Consider the following 16,353-nt stretch of genomic DNA (forward strand, 5'->3'; position numbering starts at 1 on the left):
TTGAAGCTGGACGCCATCATGTCCACGTCCGGATGACCCCAGCGATGATAAATGGCCTGGAATACGTCTGGGTGCAGCTCCCATTCACCCAGGTCTACGGTTTCCCGACTGAGAAAGTCCGCTATCCAATTGTACACCCCCGGTTTGTATACCGCTAAGCTTGCTGGTAGGTGCAGCTAGGCCCAGCTGAGTATCTTGGATACCTCGCCCATCGCCCCCACACTTCGGGTGCCTCCCTGGTGATTGATGTAAGCGACCGCCGTCGCGTTGTCCGTCTGAATCTAAACAGGTTTGCCCTTGAGGTGGGGAGCAAAGTGCTGCAGCGATTGCCATATCGCCCGCAGCTCCTAGATATTGATCGGAAGAGTGGCCTCGAACACGAAACAGAGGAACACGAAACAGAGGAGTTCCAGTCTCTGCGTTGGGACCAGGCACGACTTGCCGTGGTTGATGGCCCAGCCGATCCTTTCCAAGTCTGTAGTGTTATGCGGAGACTTTCCAGGTTGTCTACTTGACACGGTGCCTTTACCAGTATTTCATCCAGGTAGGGAATGGTGACAATATCCCTGGTGTGGAGCAGAGCCATCACCGCCACGAGTACCTTTGTGAATACTCGTGGCACTGTGGACAACCCCAAGAGCAGGGCCGCGAGCTGGTAGTGACTTCCTTGAATCTCAAAATGAAGAAAACGCTGGTGGGATCTGTGCATTGGAATGTGTAGATGTGCATCTTTGATGCCGATCGAAGAGAGAACCTCTCCGGGCTCCATAGAGGCGATGACTCCATGCGGAAATGCTTCGTCTTGATATAACGATTCAGTCGCTTCAGGTCGAGGACCGATCTGACCATGCCGTCCTTTTTGGGGACCACAAACAGATTTAAATAGAAACCCCATCCGTGCCGAGAAGGTGGAACTGGTACGACTACTCCTTGGGCAAGCACGTGGTCGACTGCCACGCGAAGCTGTGGCGTCTTTTCTGGAACCCTCAGTAATCTTGGCCTGAAGAAATGATGCTGAGGGAAAGTCGCAAACTCTATGGCGTAGCCAGAGGAAACAATCTCCCGCACCCAAGAGTCGGACACGTGCACCAGCCACGTGTCCCTGTATAGGGAGAGTCTGCCCCCCACCCTGTCGTGACCGGGTGGGGGCTGAACTTCACGCTGAAAGCTTTGCTCCCGTAGCTTTCGGCACACAGGAGTGAGGCTGCCAAGAGGTCCTGGTTTTGAAAGAGGCCTCTCTTTTGCTCCTGTGGATTCTTCTTGGCCTGGGACCATTGCCCAGACGAGGTACGTGGGCTTGAGCGGCGAAAGGACTGGTAATAGAATCTCCTTTTGCGGAGCCTTTTCTCTTCTAACCGCGTTTTGCGGAAGGAACGTGCTCTTCCCGCCCGTCGCATCTTTTATCAGCTTGTTTCCAAACAGTCTGTTGCCCCCAAAGGGGAGCTTGGTTAGCGCCTTTTTAGAGGACGTGTCAGCTGACCAACTCTTCAGCCAGAGTGTCCTGCAAGACACCTCAGAAGCTGCTAACACCCGGGCTAGGAATTTTGCCAAATTCGCCGCACAGACAATATTCCCAGCTTGAATGATGTTATCCGCGGTATCCAGCAACTCGTTGGTCAGAGCACCTGCAAGAATATCCCAGCCTAGTTGCTTTGCACATGCAAGTGGGTCGTAGCGCAGTGCCTACTGCCTGAAAAGTATATTTCGCCAAGGAGTCTAGCTTCCTATCCTGTGGATCAGAAAGTGATGCCGCGTCCGCTGTGGGAAGAGTGGTGTGTTTTGACAGTCGCGACACAGGCGGATCTACTACGGGAGGTACCGACCACCTTTTAACGAGATCTTCCAGAAAGGGATAAGCGATGTCCCATGTTTTCCCGGGTCCCTTAAAGCATTTGTTGGGGACTTCCTATTCCCTTTCCAGGACCACCTCGAAGTCCTGATGGGGTGGGAAATAACTGGCGTGGGCGTTTATGCTGCCTGAAGGACACGGTCACAGGCGGAATTGCCTCTGGCTCCTCTGATACGTGAAGCATGTCCTGCACTGCCACGACCAAGCTGTCCATCAGTGCAGCTAGCTTAGACGCTTGCTCCTCGTCCAAGTCCGAGGGGGATGAAGAGCGAGAGCTTTCCCCCTTCGAGAGACTAGTATCCTTGGACACTGGGATGGACGACTGCTGCATCTGAGACGTAGATTAGGACACCGATGAATATCGGGATCGCGAAGATGCAGCCTGTGAATGGGAGGACTCCCTGGAATAATGGGATTTATGAGAGGACTCACTGGAGCAATGGGATCTATGAGAGGACTCCCTGGAGCAATGGGATCTATGAGAGGACTCCCTGGAGCAATGGGATCTATGAGAGTACTCCCTTGAGCAGTGGGATCTATGAGAGGACTCCCTGGAGCAATGGGATCTATGAGAGGACTCCCTGGAGCAATGGGATCTATGGGAGGACTCCCTGGAGCAATGGGATCTATGGGAGGACTCCCTGGAGCAATGGGATCTATGGGAGGACTCCCTGGAGCAATGGGATCTATGGGAGGACTCCCTGGAGCAATGGGATCTATGGGAGGACTCCCTGGAGCAATGGGATCTATGGGAGGACTCCCTGGAGATATGGGGTCTACGTCTTTTACGTGACCTACCCCGTGACCGCTCTGAGAAAAAAGCATCTCCGTCTGAATGCAGCCTGCGTAAAATCGCAGCAGATTTACTAGCTAGGTCAGAGACCGCCGCAGTGAGGGATTGGGCCCATTCAGGTTCAGCTGCCTGTTCAACTCCTAGCCCGGAGCTTGCCGGGCTAGGAGACAGTTCGCACAGCGGGGCTCAGACTGACCGCAAGGGAGCTTCGCATTACAATGAGCACAAGCATAAAACTTGCCTCTACCTGTAGCCTGTCCAGAACCTTCCGGTCTGGGGTCGGATGTGATGTTAACAATACTGTGCACAAAATACTGGGCAAAATGCTGCAAGTGAAGACCGCAGGAGGAGTACAGAGCAGGAGGAAGTTGCCTCAGCAGAGCTTACCCTATCCAAGGCTGTCAGGCCCCAGCAGGAGCTCCTGGGTTCGCAGAGAAGACGACTTCCAATTCAGACGCAGCAGACTGCGCACACACGGCTGGTCTGATGCAAGGAACTCAGCCAGAAGTTCTGAGAAAGAAGGAGTGGCCGGAGGCGGGAAAGGAGGAGAGATCAGCCATTCCAGTCTTGTAGTGGGTTGTCTGTCACTTTCCCTCGCTGACCCAATGTGGGCGTGGCTTAATTCCAGGTCTGAGCCAAGGCCTAAATTTTTGGCTCCTCCAACTATCACCCCCTGAACTCCAGTGCTCGGGGATGGCCCGCTGAAGCGAGGAAGGCGGCAAGCGATGCCGCCATGGCAAGAGGGAAGATCTATGTTGGCCGCGAGGTAGGCCTCAAGTAAGCCTGGGCCTAGATTTATGTCCCCTTCCGGTGGCGCGACCTCCACAGCCGCTGCCACCGCTGGCCAGGGAGGCCAGGGAAAAGCCCTGTCTCCCCGTATTCCCACAAGCAAAGTCTTCATGATGACCTAAACTAAGACATATCTGCCTCCTGCAGACACTAAGCTTAAAAACTGATTAGCGTAATGCCTGCAGGAGGAGTATAGCTAGTAGGAGGAGTTAACACTTCTTGCTTAGTGTCGCCTCCTATTGGAAGCAGCTATACGCAAGATATGGCTGTGTCCCCTAATTATACGGACAAGAAACTAGTATTGCAATAAAAAAAATGATTGGTCAATGCAATAGTCTTTTCCATAACGACGTACGGGTTGCGATAGTTGGACACTAAGGAAAATTGACGTGTTCGAACTATGGTGCGGGATAAAAATGCTGTAGATACCTTGGACTGCCATGACAACGAACAAGGTAGTTAGATCATGTCAAACCGAAAACATTAATAGAGGCCAAAATCTAACAGCAGCTCTCTTTTAATGCCCACGTGATGCGCACTATTTCACTGGAAACAGTACTGATGCTTGGCTAGGTCAGCGGAAAGAAAAGATCAGGACAACAAAGAGCAAAGTGGCTTGATACAATCAAGTGTAGTAGACATGATGATTAATTAGTGTAAAATGTCTATTGATTTGTATAAACTAGATTTATTACACAGCTGTAGTGATTTGACTCTGTAGTGTGCTATAAGAGTAGTCCAATGTAAAGTTCCAATGCAACCACTCTAGGGTTAAATTACATAGGTATGGAGTGAAGCTGAAAGTAATGCTGGGTTACTCTTCAGTCCTCCCCCACCCCCACCTCAACTTCTGGGACAAAGGAACTGGTCTTTGCCTGACCACATGTTGAGGAGATTTGGCTTAGTTTGTACACGGGGCCTGAGGAGGCGGAGGGTGGGGGAAAGAGATTCTTTATAGCTTAACCAATAAAAATAAATATACATTACGTATGTAATATGTTATATGCCCATAAAGGGCAGGTATTATGTGTTTTAATAAAAGAAGCTCTGGGATTGTTTTTCCCCCAGAACTCTCTGTAAGCTTCAAACTGGACATGTGTCTCAGTCTGAAGTCTTCTTACGCGCGTATATTAGTGTTTTGCAATTAGGAAGCTTCGGAATACCCCAGAACCTGCTGGAGAAATTCATATCCAGACCACAAAGCAACCACAAATCATGTCAATTGCGGACCTGAAAGAAGCGGTGAATGACAGAAATGCGTGGAGAACATTGATCCATGAAGGGACCGAACATTGGATACAGCTGAACGGATAATTATCATCATCATCATTAAGCTTAAATAAAACAAATCGTGTCAGGCAGCTGCTGCCAAGGCAAATAGGATCATAGGGTGCATCAAAAGAGGCCTATGGGCACATGACTAGAACATTGTTCTTCGTCTTTACTAGTCACTGGTCAGACCACACAAGGAATATCGTGGACAGTTTTGGGTACCAGTATTCAAGGAGGACATTGAGCGGTACAAGGTGGGCAGCTAAAGTAATAAACAGAATGGGCGGACTACAATACCCAGAGAGGTTATCACAACTGGGATTACTTAGCTTAGAAATAGGACGGCTGAGGGGGGACCTAATAACTATATATAAATATATCAGGGGTCAATACAGAGATCTCTCCCATCATATATTTATACCCAGGACTGTAACAAGGGGGCGCCCTCTACTTCTACAGCAAATAAGGCTTCTACATCCTTCAGTAAAGAACCCCCTTGTATGTCAAGCCGTGAGACTAAGGAACTCTCTGCCGGAGGACGCAGTAACGGTAAATTTGGTAAAAGAGTACAAGAGGGGCCTGGAGTGTTTCTTTAGCGATGTAATATTATACGTTATAATCATTAATACCTGCAAAAGGCTTGCTGATCCGGGGATTATTCAGATGGCAAGATTGGAGGAAATTGGCTTCTACCTGATTGTTTTTTTAAATCAATATTTGGTGGTGATGGTTTTGGAGGGTGGGGGTGGGGTGGGGTGTTTAGGCTGATCTGGGGGGACATGTCTTTTTTCTCCTTACAGACTATGCTACTATATTGCTTTTGTTTGTTTTCTCAAAGTAATATTGAAAGGATAAATACAGACCAATTATCCTGCCGTCCCTTCATGATGCTGGATAAACTACATAATGGATATATGAGACAAGTGTAAACCATATAGTAAGACTGAACTAGAGAGCTTTACAGACCTTCTACAGAGTGAATATCTCCATCTACCTGATGATTAGGTGAATACTGATAATACCTCCCAGCAGGCAGAGATGGTAGCTGCTCATGTCATGTTGTGCTGACGCATCACAGCACTCATAGCTCAGAAAAATGAAAGAGAAAGCAGGAAAAATCTCTACATGAAGATGGTGCCTGATAAGCATCAGAGAGGAGTCTGCACTGTGTGGAAGTGACTTTACTACACATAGGGCAGGTTCAGAGCTCGGCAGACAATCAGATGGGGGGCGCAGGGATGGAAATATGTGTTTTCACCATAGAGGCACTTTAAGGTAAAGCTATAAACATTGTCTTTCTATTATATAACTGTCAGCCATGTTTTCAGCTTTAGAGATGTTCCCTACATGTATTACAGGGTTCACAATACAACTTCATTGTTTACCTTCAGCCTGATGAGTTGTGAAACCTTCACATTAAAATGATCAAGTTTTAGCAAAAGTGGACCTTGATCGTTCTTTCATTTAATGCAAACATGTCAAACTTAAGGCCCGCTGGCCGAATCCAGCCTACTACCTCATGTTATGTGACCCACCGGCCGTGCAGCCCCCGATAGGCATTCCACTCATCCAGCCTGCAGCACAGACGCTAAGGGAAGAGGTCAGCAGTCATAGACTAACCAGTGGCTGCCGGACCAGAGATGTAGGCTAGGTGAGGGCAATGGCTGTAGGGATACTGCCTGGCCAGAGGCCAATAGGGGGCTTCACTGTTACTACTGGGGCCACTGTGAGGGGCCCTACTATTAATGGGGTCACTATTACTATTAGGGCTATCGGGGACAGTATTAATACTGGGGTCACTGTGATTGACCCTACTACTAATGGGGTCAATAGGGGACCCCATTACAATTGCAATCAGCCCTTTGAAGGCCACCATAACGCTGATGTGGCCCTCGATGACAATGAGTTTGACACAACTGATCTAATGTCTCTGGTCAGCGGTAATCCTGCCATCTCCACCGGCCCCATCATACAAGTAGAAGATTACATATTTATTTATATTATTATTAATATATATATATATATATATATATATATATATATATATATATATATATATATATATATATATATATATATATAAAATAAAGGTGAAAGCCCTCACACACTGACTGACTCACTTACATACTCACAGATAAAGGTGTCACAACTCCAAAATTAAATGTTAATTGCATGCTTAGATCCTAAATAGGAAAAGTAAGGGGGGGGGGTCACAACTTGATTATTCAATGCTAATTGCAAAAGTAAGTGCATCCCCATGTAATGTAACTTCCAGGTGTTGAACAAGCGTGAAATTTGGTACGAGCCTTCCTTAAAGGGGTTGTCCCGAGGCAAAAGTTAATTTTTTTTTTTGCACAGTCCCCCTTCTAAAGCAAACATTACTATGCACAAGTGTAAATGGCTTTTAAAGATGGTATCTACTCACCGTTCTAGCGTTTCATCAACTTATAAAACTTCTTCCAAAGATGGCCGCCGGGATCTTCACCCACGATGCAACGCGGGTCTTCTCCCATGGTGCACCGTGGGCTCTGTGCGGTCCATTGCCGATTCCAGCCTCCTGAGTGGCTGGAATCGGCACACGTGATGGGGCGGAGCTACGCGATGACGCATAGAAGGGGGCGGAGCCAGAACGCCGCTCGTGCCCGGACCAACCAGAAGGGAGAAGACCCTTCTGCGCAAGCGCGTCTAATCGGGCGATTAGACGCTGAAATTAGACGGAGCCATGGAGATGGGGACGCCAGCAACGGAGCAGGTAAGTGTATATCTTCTGTATGGCTCATATTTAATGCACGATGTATATTACAAAGTGCATTAATATGGCCATACAGAAGTGCTTAACCCCACTTGCTTTCGCGAGACAACCCCTTTAAGTCCTCAATGAGGAGAGTGGGAGGGGTGGCACATTCTGCAGAGGGACATCAGTACATGCAGCCTGGGGAGAATCTAACTCTCCTCTATGTGTAGACATATTTTATTCCTCGGTTCCTCTCAAGTAGCCGCGAGTTCATAAAATTTTCCATGCAAACAACACGTTAACACCTGTGCCAAACTAACTTGGCGGAAGTCAGGTATAACAGCTAGAATATAATAAGACTGAAGACAAGAGCTTCACAGCCTTCTACAGATCAGAGGGACATCTCCACCTACCTGATGGTCCTGTGGAAGAAGAGGACGGGGACATCTCTCTGGTGGGCTTCTCTTACTGGATGGAACTGCAGGAAACACAGACGGACACTGAAGTCATTCTTTATATACAGATAATAAGACATGATTACCGCATTCTTCTGACCATAAGGATCAATGTCCATGGGAGTATTTGAATTAGGGCACCCGCGCAGATGACCCACAGTTCAAGCCGCCCATAGGGTACCATGTGTGTCCACACTTGAATTTTAACACGCAGATTTGTTTTCTAGATGTTTTTCTGAAATAGCACCATGCTCTATTTCAGTGCGGTTCCAGCATGGATGGCTTACATTGATGTCAATGGAAGCCCTCTGATCCACGGCCCATCTGTAATTGACAATGCCGACAGGCCGCAGATTCCATTGGAAAGCAGAAGTTGAAAAAAATAACTCTTTTAACTCTTAAATGGTGTGTGGGGGTCCCATACGGCCGCCCGCCATGAGATCACAGGAAGCTGTGTTGGTGTCATGGCAGCCGGGGGCCTTCTGAAAGGCTCCAGGGCAGTCTTAACAGAATGCCTATCAAGCCATGCCCGTGGGGTGGCTTGATAAACTGCCTGCCCAATTGCAGTATGACGTAAAGTTATGGCATTATATCATACTGCAGGAGCGATCAAAGCATCGCAAATTGTTGTTCCCTCTGGGACTTAAAATAAATAAAAGTAAGATCAATAAATTATTTTAAAAAAAGGCATAAAAGTTAGAAGTCCAAACTATCAGAGTAATGCATTTTTTACCTCGCACCATGAACGTCAGGAAAAAAAAAAGAAATGCGTTTTTTTGGTCACCCTGTCTCCAAGAAAAAAATTAAACAAAAGCAATCAAAAAGTGGTATGTAGGGGCGTGGCCTGGGCTCGGAGCAGCATGGTCGCACTCTAAATCTGCTCCTTCTAGGCCTCAAGAAAAAGCTGCCCTGAAGTAATACCCTCAGCTACCCGAGCTTCCCAAAGCTGGTGGAGAACACCAAGAACCCCAGGAGAATGTCTCGAGGAAGAAGGGGTCTCCCAGCAAGAAGGCAGAGGATATGCAAGCAGCAGCTCCACCCCTCCAGCTGCCCAGCGAAGCTCCACGATGCTGGAGGGGTGAAGCCCCCAGTACCCCCTGCCCTCTGTCATTGCTACAGCTTCAAGCCTGATAGGGAAAGAGGAGGAGAGAAGAGTAGAGAGCTGCACCCTCCCCACTGCCGGCTCTACTGACCGGCTCCATGGAGCTCTGAGCAGCTCTCAAAGCGGAGATAAGGAGAACTGCACTCATAGCAGCAACCCTGCTGGCACTGCTGCCCCGTTCAGGGGAATCATGAGCTGCTCACTAAGCTGACAGCAACGGAGTCAGGCTTACAATAGCAGCTCCCTCCTTCACCCTGATGACATTACTGCTCCGCTCAAAGGGAACTACAAGCCACTCATAGAGCAGAGACCACAGGGGCCAAGAGTGTGTGGGGCCAACCACCCCCTCCTCCACTTTCTCCCACCAACACCAAACATATACCAAATAAAGTCACCAGCAGGGATCCCCGACTGGACACGGACATTCTAGATTCAGACACTACATATCCCAACGTAATTCCACCAGATAACTCTCTAAATGCGATCCCCGCTAGCAACCAATCTGCTTCGGGGGCTTTTTTGAAGGAAGCCATGCTAGCGCTACGTCTCTCAAGAGACATCGCCAAAGCAATGGCTACAGTCTCATCAGGTGTTGGCGCCTTGGGAGAGAGGGTGGATCCTATGGAACAAAATATGGGGGAATACACCACAGCCCACAACACACTAGCGGACGCACACATCTCACTTGCAGAAGAAATTGAAACCCTGAAATCTAAAAATCGCTGATATGGAAGATGGGAATAGAAGAAACAGTATAAAATTCAGATGCCTTACAGAATCAGTATCACCGGCTGAAGTCCCCTCAGACCTACAGAAGCGGATCCGTACTCTAATCCTGGACTGTTCACATCAAGAATCAGCCATCGATGGCGCTCACAGACTACCAAAACATCTCCCAAACTCCACGCCAAGTTGTTGCTGGCATTCATTTTTCTACGGTGAAGAACAGCTTATGCTGAAATCAAGAGACTCCCTCCCAGACCCCAACCAGAATATGGCGCTGTTCGCAGACCTGTCACAAGCTACAAGCACAGCGTGGGAAAAAAACTCACCAGTTGTCAAAATTCTAAGTAAACACAGAATTGCATATAAACGGGTCTTCTCCAAAAAGTGATCGCCACAAAGAATGGATCAACCCCCTACTTCAGCTCTTTAGAAGAAGGAAAGGAGCTTCTGCAACTCTGGGGCTTATCTCGGTATTAGTGTATCTTGATGCCACCAGCAATAGCTGGTGGAGTCAAGATTGACAAGAGGGTGACGCCCCCTGTAGATGATTGCCTGCGCTGCTTCTTGGGCACAAGGTCCTGTAAGGACACTAAACTAAGCATAGAGCGGCCGCCGGGGCTGTAGCCAGATCTCCAAGGAGCTTCCCTGTCGGCCGTTTGCCCCAGATTTCACAGCCGGCAGCCATCTGCCATGAGCTCACAGCCCACGGCCGGCGCGGAACTCAGGGCCGTCGCCGGCCATAACGCAGCTCACAATCGCCGGACACAACGGAGCTCACAGCTGCTGGCAGATACAGCCGACAGCAGGGACGGACCTCACAGTAGCGGCAGGGACGGAGGTCTCAGGCCGGCAGCAGGGTGGGATACATTCCAGAAATACCGTCCAAGACAGAGATGAGATGCTGCTATGTCTCCAACCATTTCTGCCGAGCCTGCTGGCTTACCCTGACGGTTAGTGGTCTTCTTTTCCTTACATTATTACATGTTAATGGTGCCATTTTACTGTGGGAACATGGCAGCATTTACAGATAATAATGTAAGGCAAAGAAAACTAACTGTCAGCCTGATGCAGCAGGGCCGGCAGAAATAGATCCACACTGTGCTACTAGTAGCTTGCAGCCTTGACCCTATCAAAAGCTAGGGGTGTGACAGGGGCGTTCCTCCTGACAAACCCCTGGCTTCTGGTGGCGTCAAGATACACTAATACCCGTTATCTCCACTTTATCCACCCGAGCAAAACACAACCAAGCGTCATTCAGCATCTCTCAAGCTGGCTAAAGATCGGACCCCAGCAACAAGGGACGGATGAGGACTTTACCACTCCAACCTAGGACCTAGGGCCTAGGGCCTAGGACAAGAACTGTTCTCCTACAATTTACCCCCACTGTTCGAAGTCTCACGTAACCTCTTAAGCACCATTTACACGCAAAGGTGATCGCTCAAAATTTGTTCAAAAGATAGCTTGAATGAGAGTTTTGAGCGATCATTTTGCATAAACTACCAAGTAACTTATTAGATTCATTTGCGTGCAAATGAGGCTCCCTTTGCTGTATGCAGATAACAGCAGGATGTCTGTTATCTGCTTACAGCTCCATGGGCTCTCCAGTGGGACAGCAGTTGAAACAATGATATCAGAGCTGCCCGCAGAGAATCACAGCGTGCGGTCCCTGCTATCAGCTGGCTGGCTGAATGATGGTCTTTATGCTGAACTAAAAATCATCATTTGGCGGAAAAGCAAACAATGGCAGTATTTACACGAACAAATGATGGCTTTAGAGCGATGCTTCAACAAATTTTGAGTGATAGTCGTTGTGTGTAAATGGGCCTTTACGTTCTAAAAATCGCAGGGGCAAAAATCTAATCTAATTGTAAGACCCTTCACAGTATAGATTAATTATTAAAACTCTATTTTATTATAATTCGGTAAAATATATCCCGTGGGGCACACCAACAAAAATAAAGACAGACAATTACAGCCCTTAAGGACTATGTGGGGGCATTATCTCCCCATTTATTAATGGGAGAGGAAAGGAACTCAGCACAGAGAGCCACCCCGATTATTGGTATTGGAAAAGCCTATATTGGGAGATTTCACTGGAAAGCTTCATAAAGCTGTATAAGGAAATCTATACGGTGAAGGGCCTTTATATTCTAGGACCGTGATGGCGAACCTATGACACACATGTCAGCACTGACACGCGTAGCCATAGTCGCTGACACACGGCCGCTCACCCAGTTAGTGAATACTGCCAGGGGCCGTGGCTCCCCTGCTGGTATTCACTAACCAGCACTACTAGCAGCGCTGATCCGGGAGCACACTGTGATGTCAGTGTGTAGCCAGGATCCTCCTCCCCCCGTCCCCCGACGTCTCGTACCTGTTTGTTCCGCGAGAGCGTCCGGGGGAGGAGGCGTCCTGCAACACACTGACGTCAGTGTGCGCCAGAGATCATCGCTGCTGGCGGTGCGCCGGGCACAGGAGGAGCAGAGTTTCCATAAGGTAAGTACGTGTGTCTCGTGGGGGGCAGTCACCGCTGGGGGGCCGCTGTAAGGGAGCGGGGACAGAGCAGGGGAGCGGGGACACAGCAAAATTAGTGCGGTGACAGGACTAGAGAAGGAGGGGGATGGAGGCTGCAGGGGAGCGGTGAAACAGCAAGATTACTTAAGGGACAGAAGGCTGCAGGGGAAAGTGCAGGCTGCTAGGACCTTCAATGCTTGAGCCCATCGGGAGCTAGGGGTGTGACAGGGCCATTCCTCCTGTCAAACCACTAGCTTCCGGTGGCGTCAAGATACATTAATACAGAGAAGGTGTTTGACAAGGTCCATTGGGGGTACCGGATTCAAGCATTGCAGACATTTGGGTTTGCGGGCCCCATCCTCCAGGCCATAAAAGCCCTATATTCCTCCCCCTCGGCGATGGTTCTGATCAATGGTCTTCCATCCAAGCCTTAAATGACACAAGGCAAGGGTGCCCTCCATCACCCCTGTTTTTTTCGATTGTTATGGAAGCATTGGCAGAGGATATTAGAAATAATCCAAACATTAGAAGAATTACAGTGGCCCCCCCGACACACAAAACAAACCTTTTCACAGACTACGTTATCCTAACACTCACTAAACCGGAGTCATCATTAGCTTATGTTGTCAAAACTGGAAAATTGTGGTTCACTATCCTACTATAAAGCCAAGCCTTCAACATCTCTGATAAGGGGATTAACACAACAAAGCACAACAATTGTCATCCAATTTCCCATCCCAGTGGAGTCCCCACTCGATTCCCTATCTTGGCATTGTATTACTGCCTGACACCTCAAACCAGCTTAAAGCAACTTCCCCCACCCAATAAAATCAATACCAGAATAACTGGACAGACGAGCCTCCTTGGGGTTGGGATGGATGGGCAGGATTATACTATATTAGATGCTTATACTCTCTACAATCCTCTATCATCTATGGACCCTCCCTATACCCATCCCGATCACAACCTGCGCTTCCCTCCACAAAGGTCAGAAACGCTCTTTTCTCCTTAGGGAGAGCAACTATATACTATAAACTAAGTGAGGAGACTCAAATGGCCACGCACGCTCCTCTGGGTAATATGCAAATAAGGGAGATGGAATAAATCCTCCACAGTGCCACCTATTGGAAGGCAGCATTCCTTCGAGTCAAAGTGGGACTTTTTATACAAGTCTTCTTACAATGACTGGGAATCAAAAGCAAAGCCAGACTCCATGTACATACAGCTGTTTCCGGGTTATTGCCCATCATCAGTGTGCGTCCCCCCATCTGAACATTCCCTCCGCTGGCTGACCCCTCCCACCAGCGACTGATAACAGAAAGTCACCCACACTATAGCTTACATTTGTTAGTAAGTCACAGCAAATAATAATGCAGGTAAATCACTAAATGTAGCAGTAAAACATAATATTATTAATATGCCCTATAGAGTAAAATACAAGCACTAAATGAGGGTAATAATACCAAAAACTGCATCATTGTACCATCTGAGGACAACCCCTTCCCCACTGAGTAACATAACCAACTGTCATATACTCACCTCCCCCCTCCCGCTGTGTCCCACCATGGTGCTCTGTCCCTTCCCCCGCTCAGTTTACAGCTGCAGTCCTGCCCAGTTTGTGGGACGTCACAGGGACTGCAGCCAATAAGAGCTCAGAGATTCATCTTTATGTGAAACTGTACAAAGGCTTTCCTGACACCCAGATAGGCGATATCCACGACTCCACTTTCATCCACTACTTCTGTGAAGGGGAATGCATTGTGGCTTGTAGTCTGCCCCCCGCCCCGACAATCACAAGTAGTCCAAACTAGCCGGGCTTCATGTAATTGTAGGGTCACAGCAAACTGCGATACAACCGCACTGACCGCCATTACATCCCAATGAGAAGAGTATTGTGGTCAGAGTCTCCATGTAGCCACAGCCGTACTGGTGACCCCTTCACCAATTTAGAGGGGTTCATATTGGTAATTCGTAGAACCCAAGAGAACAATAAAGGCAGACAATGATATATTATTGGCCACAACCCAGCAGCTCATACTGGTGATGCCAGATCCCTCCTTCTCCAGTCCTGCGGAGAAGGGGCTGGGGGGGATAGTTTGGGGGAAGAGGACAGCATGGGCCAAGGCACCTCTCCAGCCCTGCACCGCCGCCGGCTACTGTAGCAGTAGGGCTGGTGGAGCAGAGATCTTCTGTAGACACATTCTGTTTGATACAGCAGCCGTCCGCCATGTAGTCGCTGACTAGCGTCACTGTATGACCGGGATGCTTACATGTCAGCTATTAGTAAATGTGTATTGGTGATCTGTAGGCCTTCTGATTATACACTGTCTTTAATCAACAACTGTGTAGTGAATGGCTCTACTAATCCAACTAGCACAGTGTCCTGCCTGGCTCACACCCCACTTCCTACCTACAAGCACCAGGGGCACATGCCCCACATCACCCCTCCACAGCTATGATCCTAAATATATCCATTACCTGGTGATGGGAGCGGCTGGCGGGTCTCCATCATGGTGTCCTTGTACAGATCCTTGTGTCCTTCTAAATACTCCCACTCCTCCATGGAGAAATAGACAGCGACATCCTGACACCTTATAGGAACCTGACAACACAATATACAGTCATCACCCAGAAGCCTCCAGTGCTGTTACTGTATAATGTCCCAGCATTCCCTGCATCGTCACCTCTCCAGTCAGCAGCCCAATCATCTTGTTGGTGAGTTCTAGAATCTTCTGTACATTGATCTCCTCATGTATCAGGGGGTGAGGTGGGGGCCCCATGATTGGGCTCAGGGGTCTTCCCCATCCATCACACACAGGGGCCCGATAGTCATCACTAGAGGTCTTCTTCACTACTGTGTAATCCTGTATATGGGGAGACATTAATAAATATTACTACAGACATTTCCAGAGTCCATCACCTCCCCAGTGACATCATCTGTTATTACCATAGATAAGAATGATGTAATGTGACATCATCAGAATCTCTCCCCTCTCCAGTGACATCATCTGTTATTACCATAGAGGAGAATGATGTAATGTGACATCATCAGAATCTCTCACCTCCCCAGTGACATCATCTGTTATTACCATAGATAAGAATGATGTAATGTGACATCATCAGAGTCTCTCACCTCCCCAGTCAGCTGGAGGAGTATCTCTAGGGTGAGGTTGAATACACTCTCCGCCATCTTGTTTCTGTCCTTCTCCATCTTTGATGAATCAGTCCTGTAGGGACCTGAATGGAAACAATATGAACCGATGTAAAAACCACAAAAACCAACATCTCCAAGTTCAGCTGCTTTTTACGGGGTTTCCTCTGAAGCGCTGCAGTGTTTTAGCGCACAATATAGATGTCTGCAATGTACATGCGTGTTGGGATGTATGTGTGACATCGGGCAGCAGAATCCTCCGGACAGCCTCCCGTTAACCCCTTCCTGCAGCCATTTCTCATCCCCACCGCCCAACGACAATTGCTATTATATCTGCTAATAAAGCTGGATGAGCGCCGGTATTGTGAGGGACAAGGAGGATTTTTAATAGCAGCATTTAATGTGGGAGAACCTTAGAAATACTTTATTAGGAATTCATTTAATAGGAAATTTTATAAAAACATTTGCTGGAACCCTTTAACCCCTTAGTGCTATAGGTAGTACATGTACGTCCTGCAGCGTCGGGGTAAGTATGAACGCGCGGCGATCTCCCTCCATACAGCGCGAGCGCCGGCTGTTTACTGCGGCTGATACCAACTCCGATAAGCTGGCCATTCTGATAGCGCCATTTAAATGCAATGAGATTGTAAGGAGCCGTGCAGGTGTCATGGCAGCCGGGGGCCCTCTGTAACGCCACGGGGCTGTCCTGGCAGAATGCCTATCAAGCCATGCCCGTGGCTCCTCCAGAAAAGGAGTGAGAAGATGAGCCCATTCCCATCTAATTACTTTTCTGTACTAATTACTTACTGACTCCACGACCTAAACGTTTACCAGCGTCCGGATCGCGGCATCCAATAATCCGCACAAACCTCAGTAAAGTTTACACCGCCCTATCCCGTCTGGGCCCAATCTGTAGCAGAAAATAGGCCGACCGCTTCTATAGCGAAAACCCGTTACACGCTGCCGTC

The 16,353-nt window shown here is 48.4% G+C and overlaps 1 protein-coding gene across 1 annotated transcript in view; it reads right to left on the reverse strand.

Moving 5' to 3' along the window:
- Nucleotides 1–15,810, reverse strand: part of LOC136627332 (zinc finger protein 665-like) — a 35,162-nt gene extending 19,352 nt beyond the window's left edge. The window contains exons 1-4 of the mRNA XM_066602346.1: nt 15,368–15,810; nt 14,919–15,098; nt 14,713–14,836; nt 7,851–7,915 (exon numbers count right to left, since the gene is read on the reverse strand). Of these exons, the coding sequence (XP_066458443.1) occupies nt 7,851–7,915; nt 14,713–14,836; nt 14,919–15,098; nt 15,368–15,445 (447 nt within the window). The 5' untranslated portion in view covers nt 15,446–15,810. The remainder of the gene's footprint in view (nt 1–7,850; nt 7,916–14,712; nt 14,837–14,918; nt 15,099–15,367) is intronic.
- Between the last annotated feature and the right edge of the window lie 543 nt (nt 15,811–16,353).

Source organism: Eleutherodactylus coqui, chromosome 5, assembly GCF_035609145.1.
Source record: "Eleutherodactylus coqui strain aEleCoq1 chromosome 5, aEleCoq1.hap1, whole genome shotgun sequence".
Classification (NCBI taxonomy): domain Eukaryota; kingdom Metazoa; phylum Chordata; class Amphibia; order Anura; family Eleutherodactylidae; genus Eleutherodactylus; species Eleutherodactylus coqui.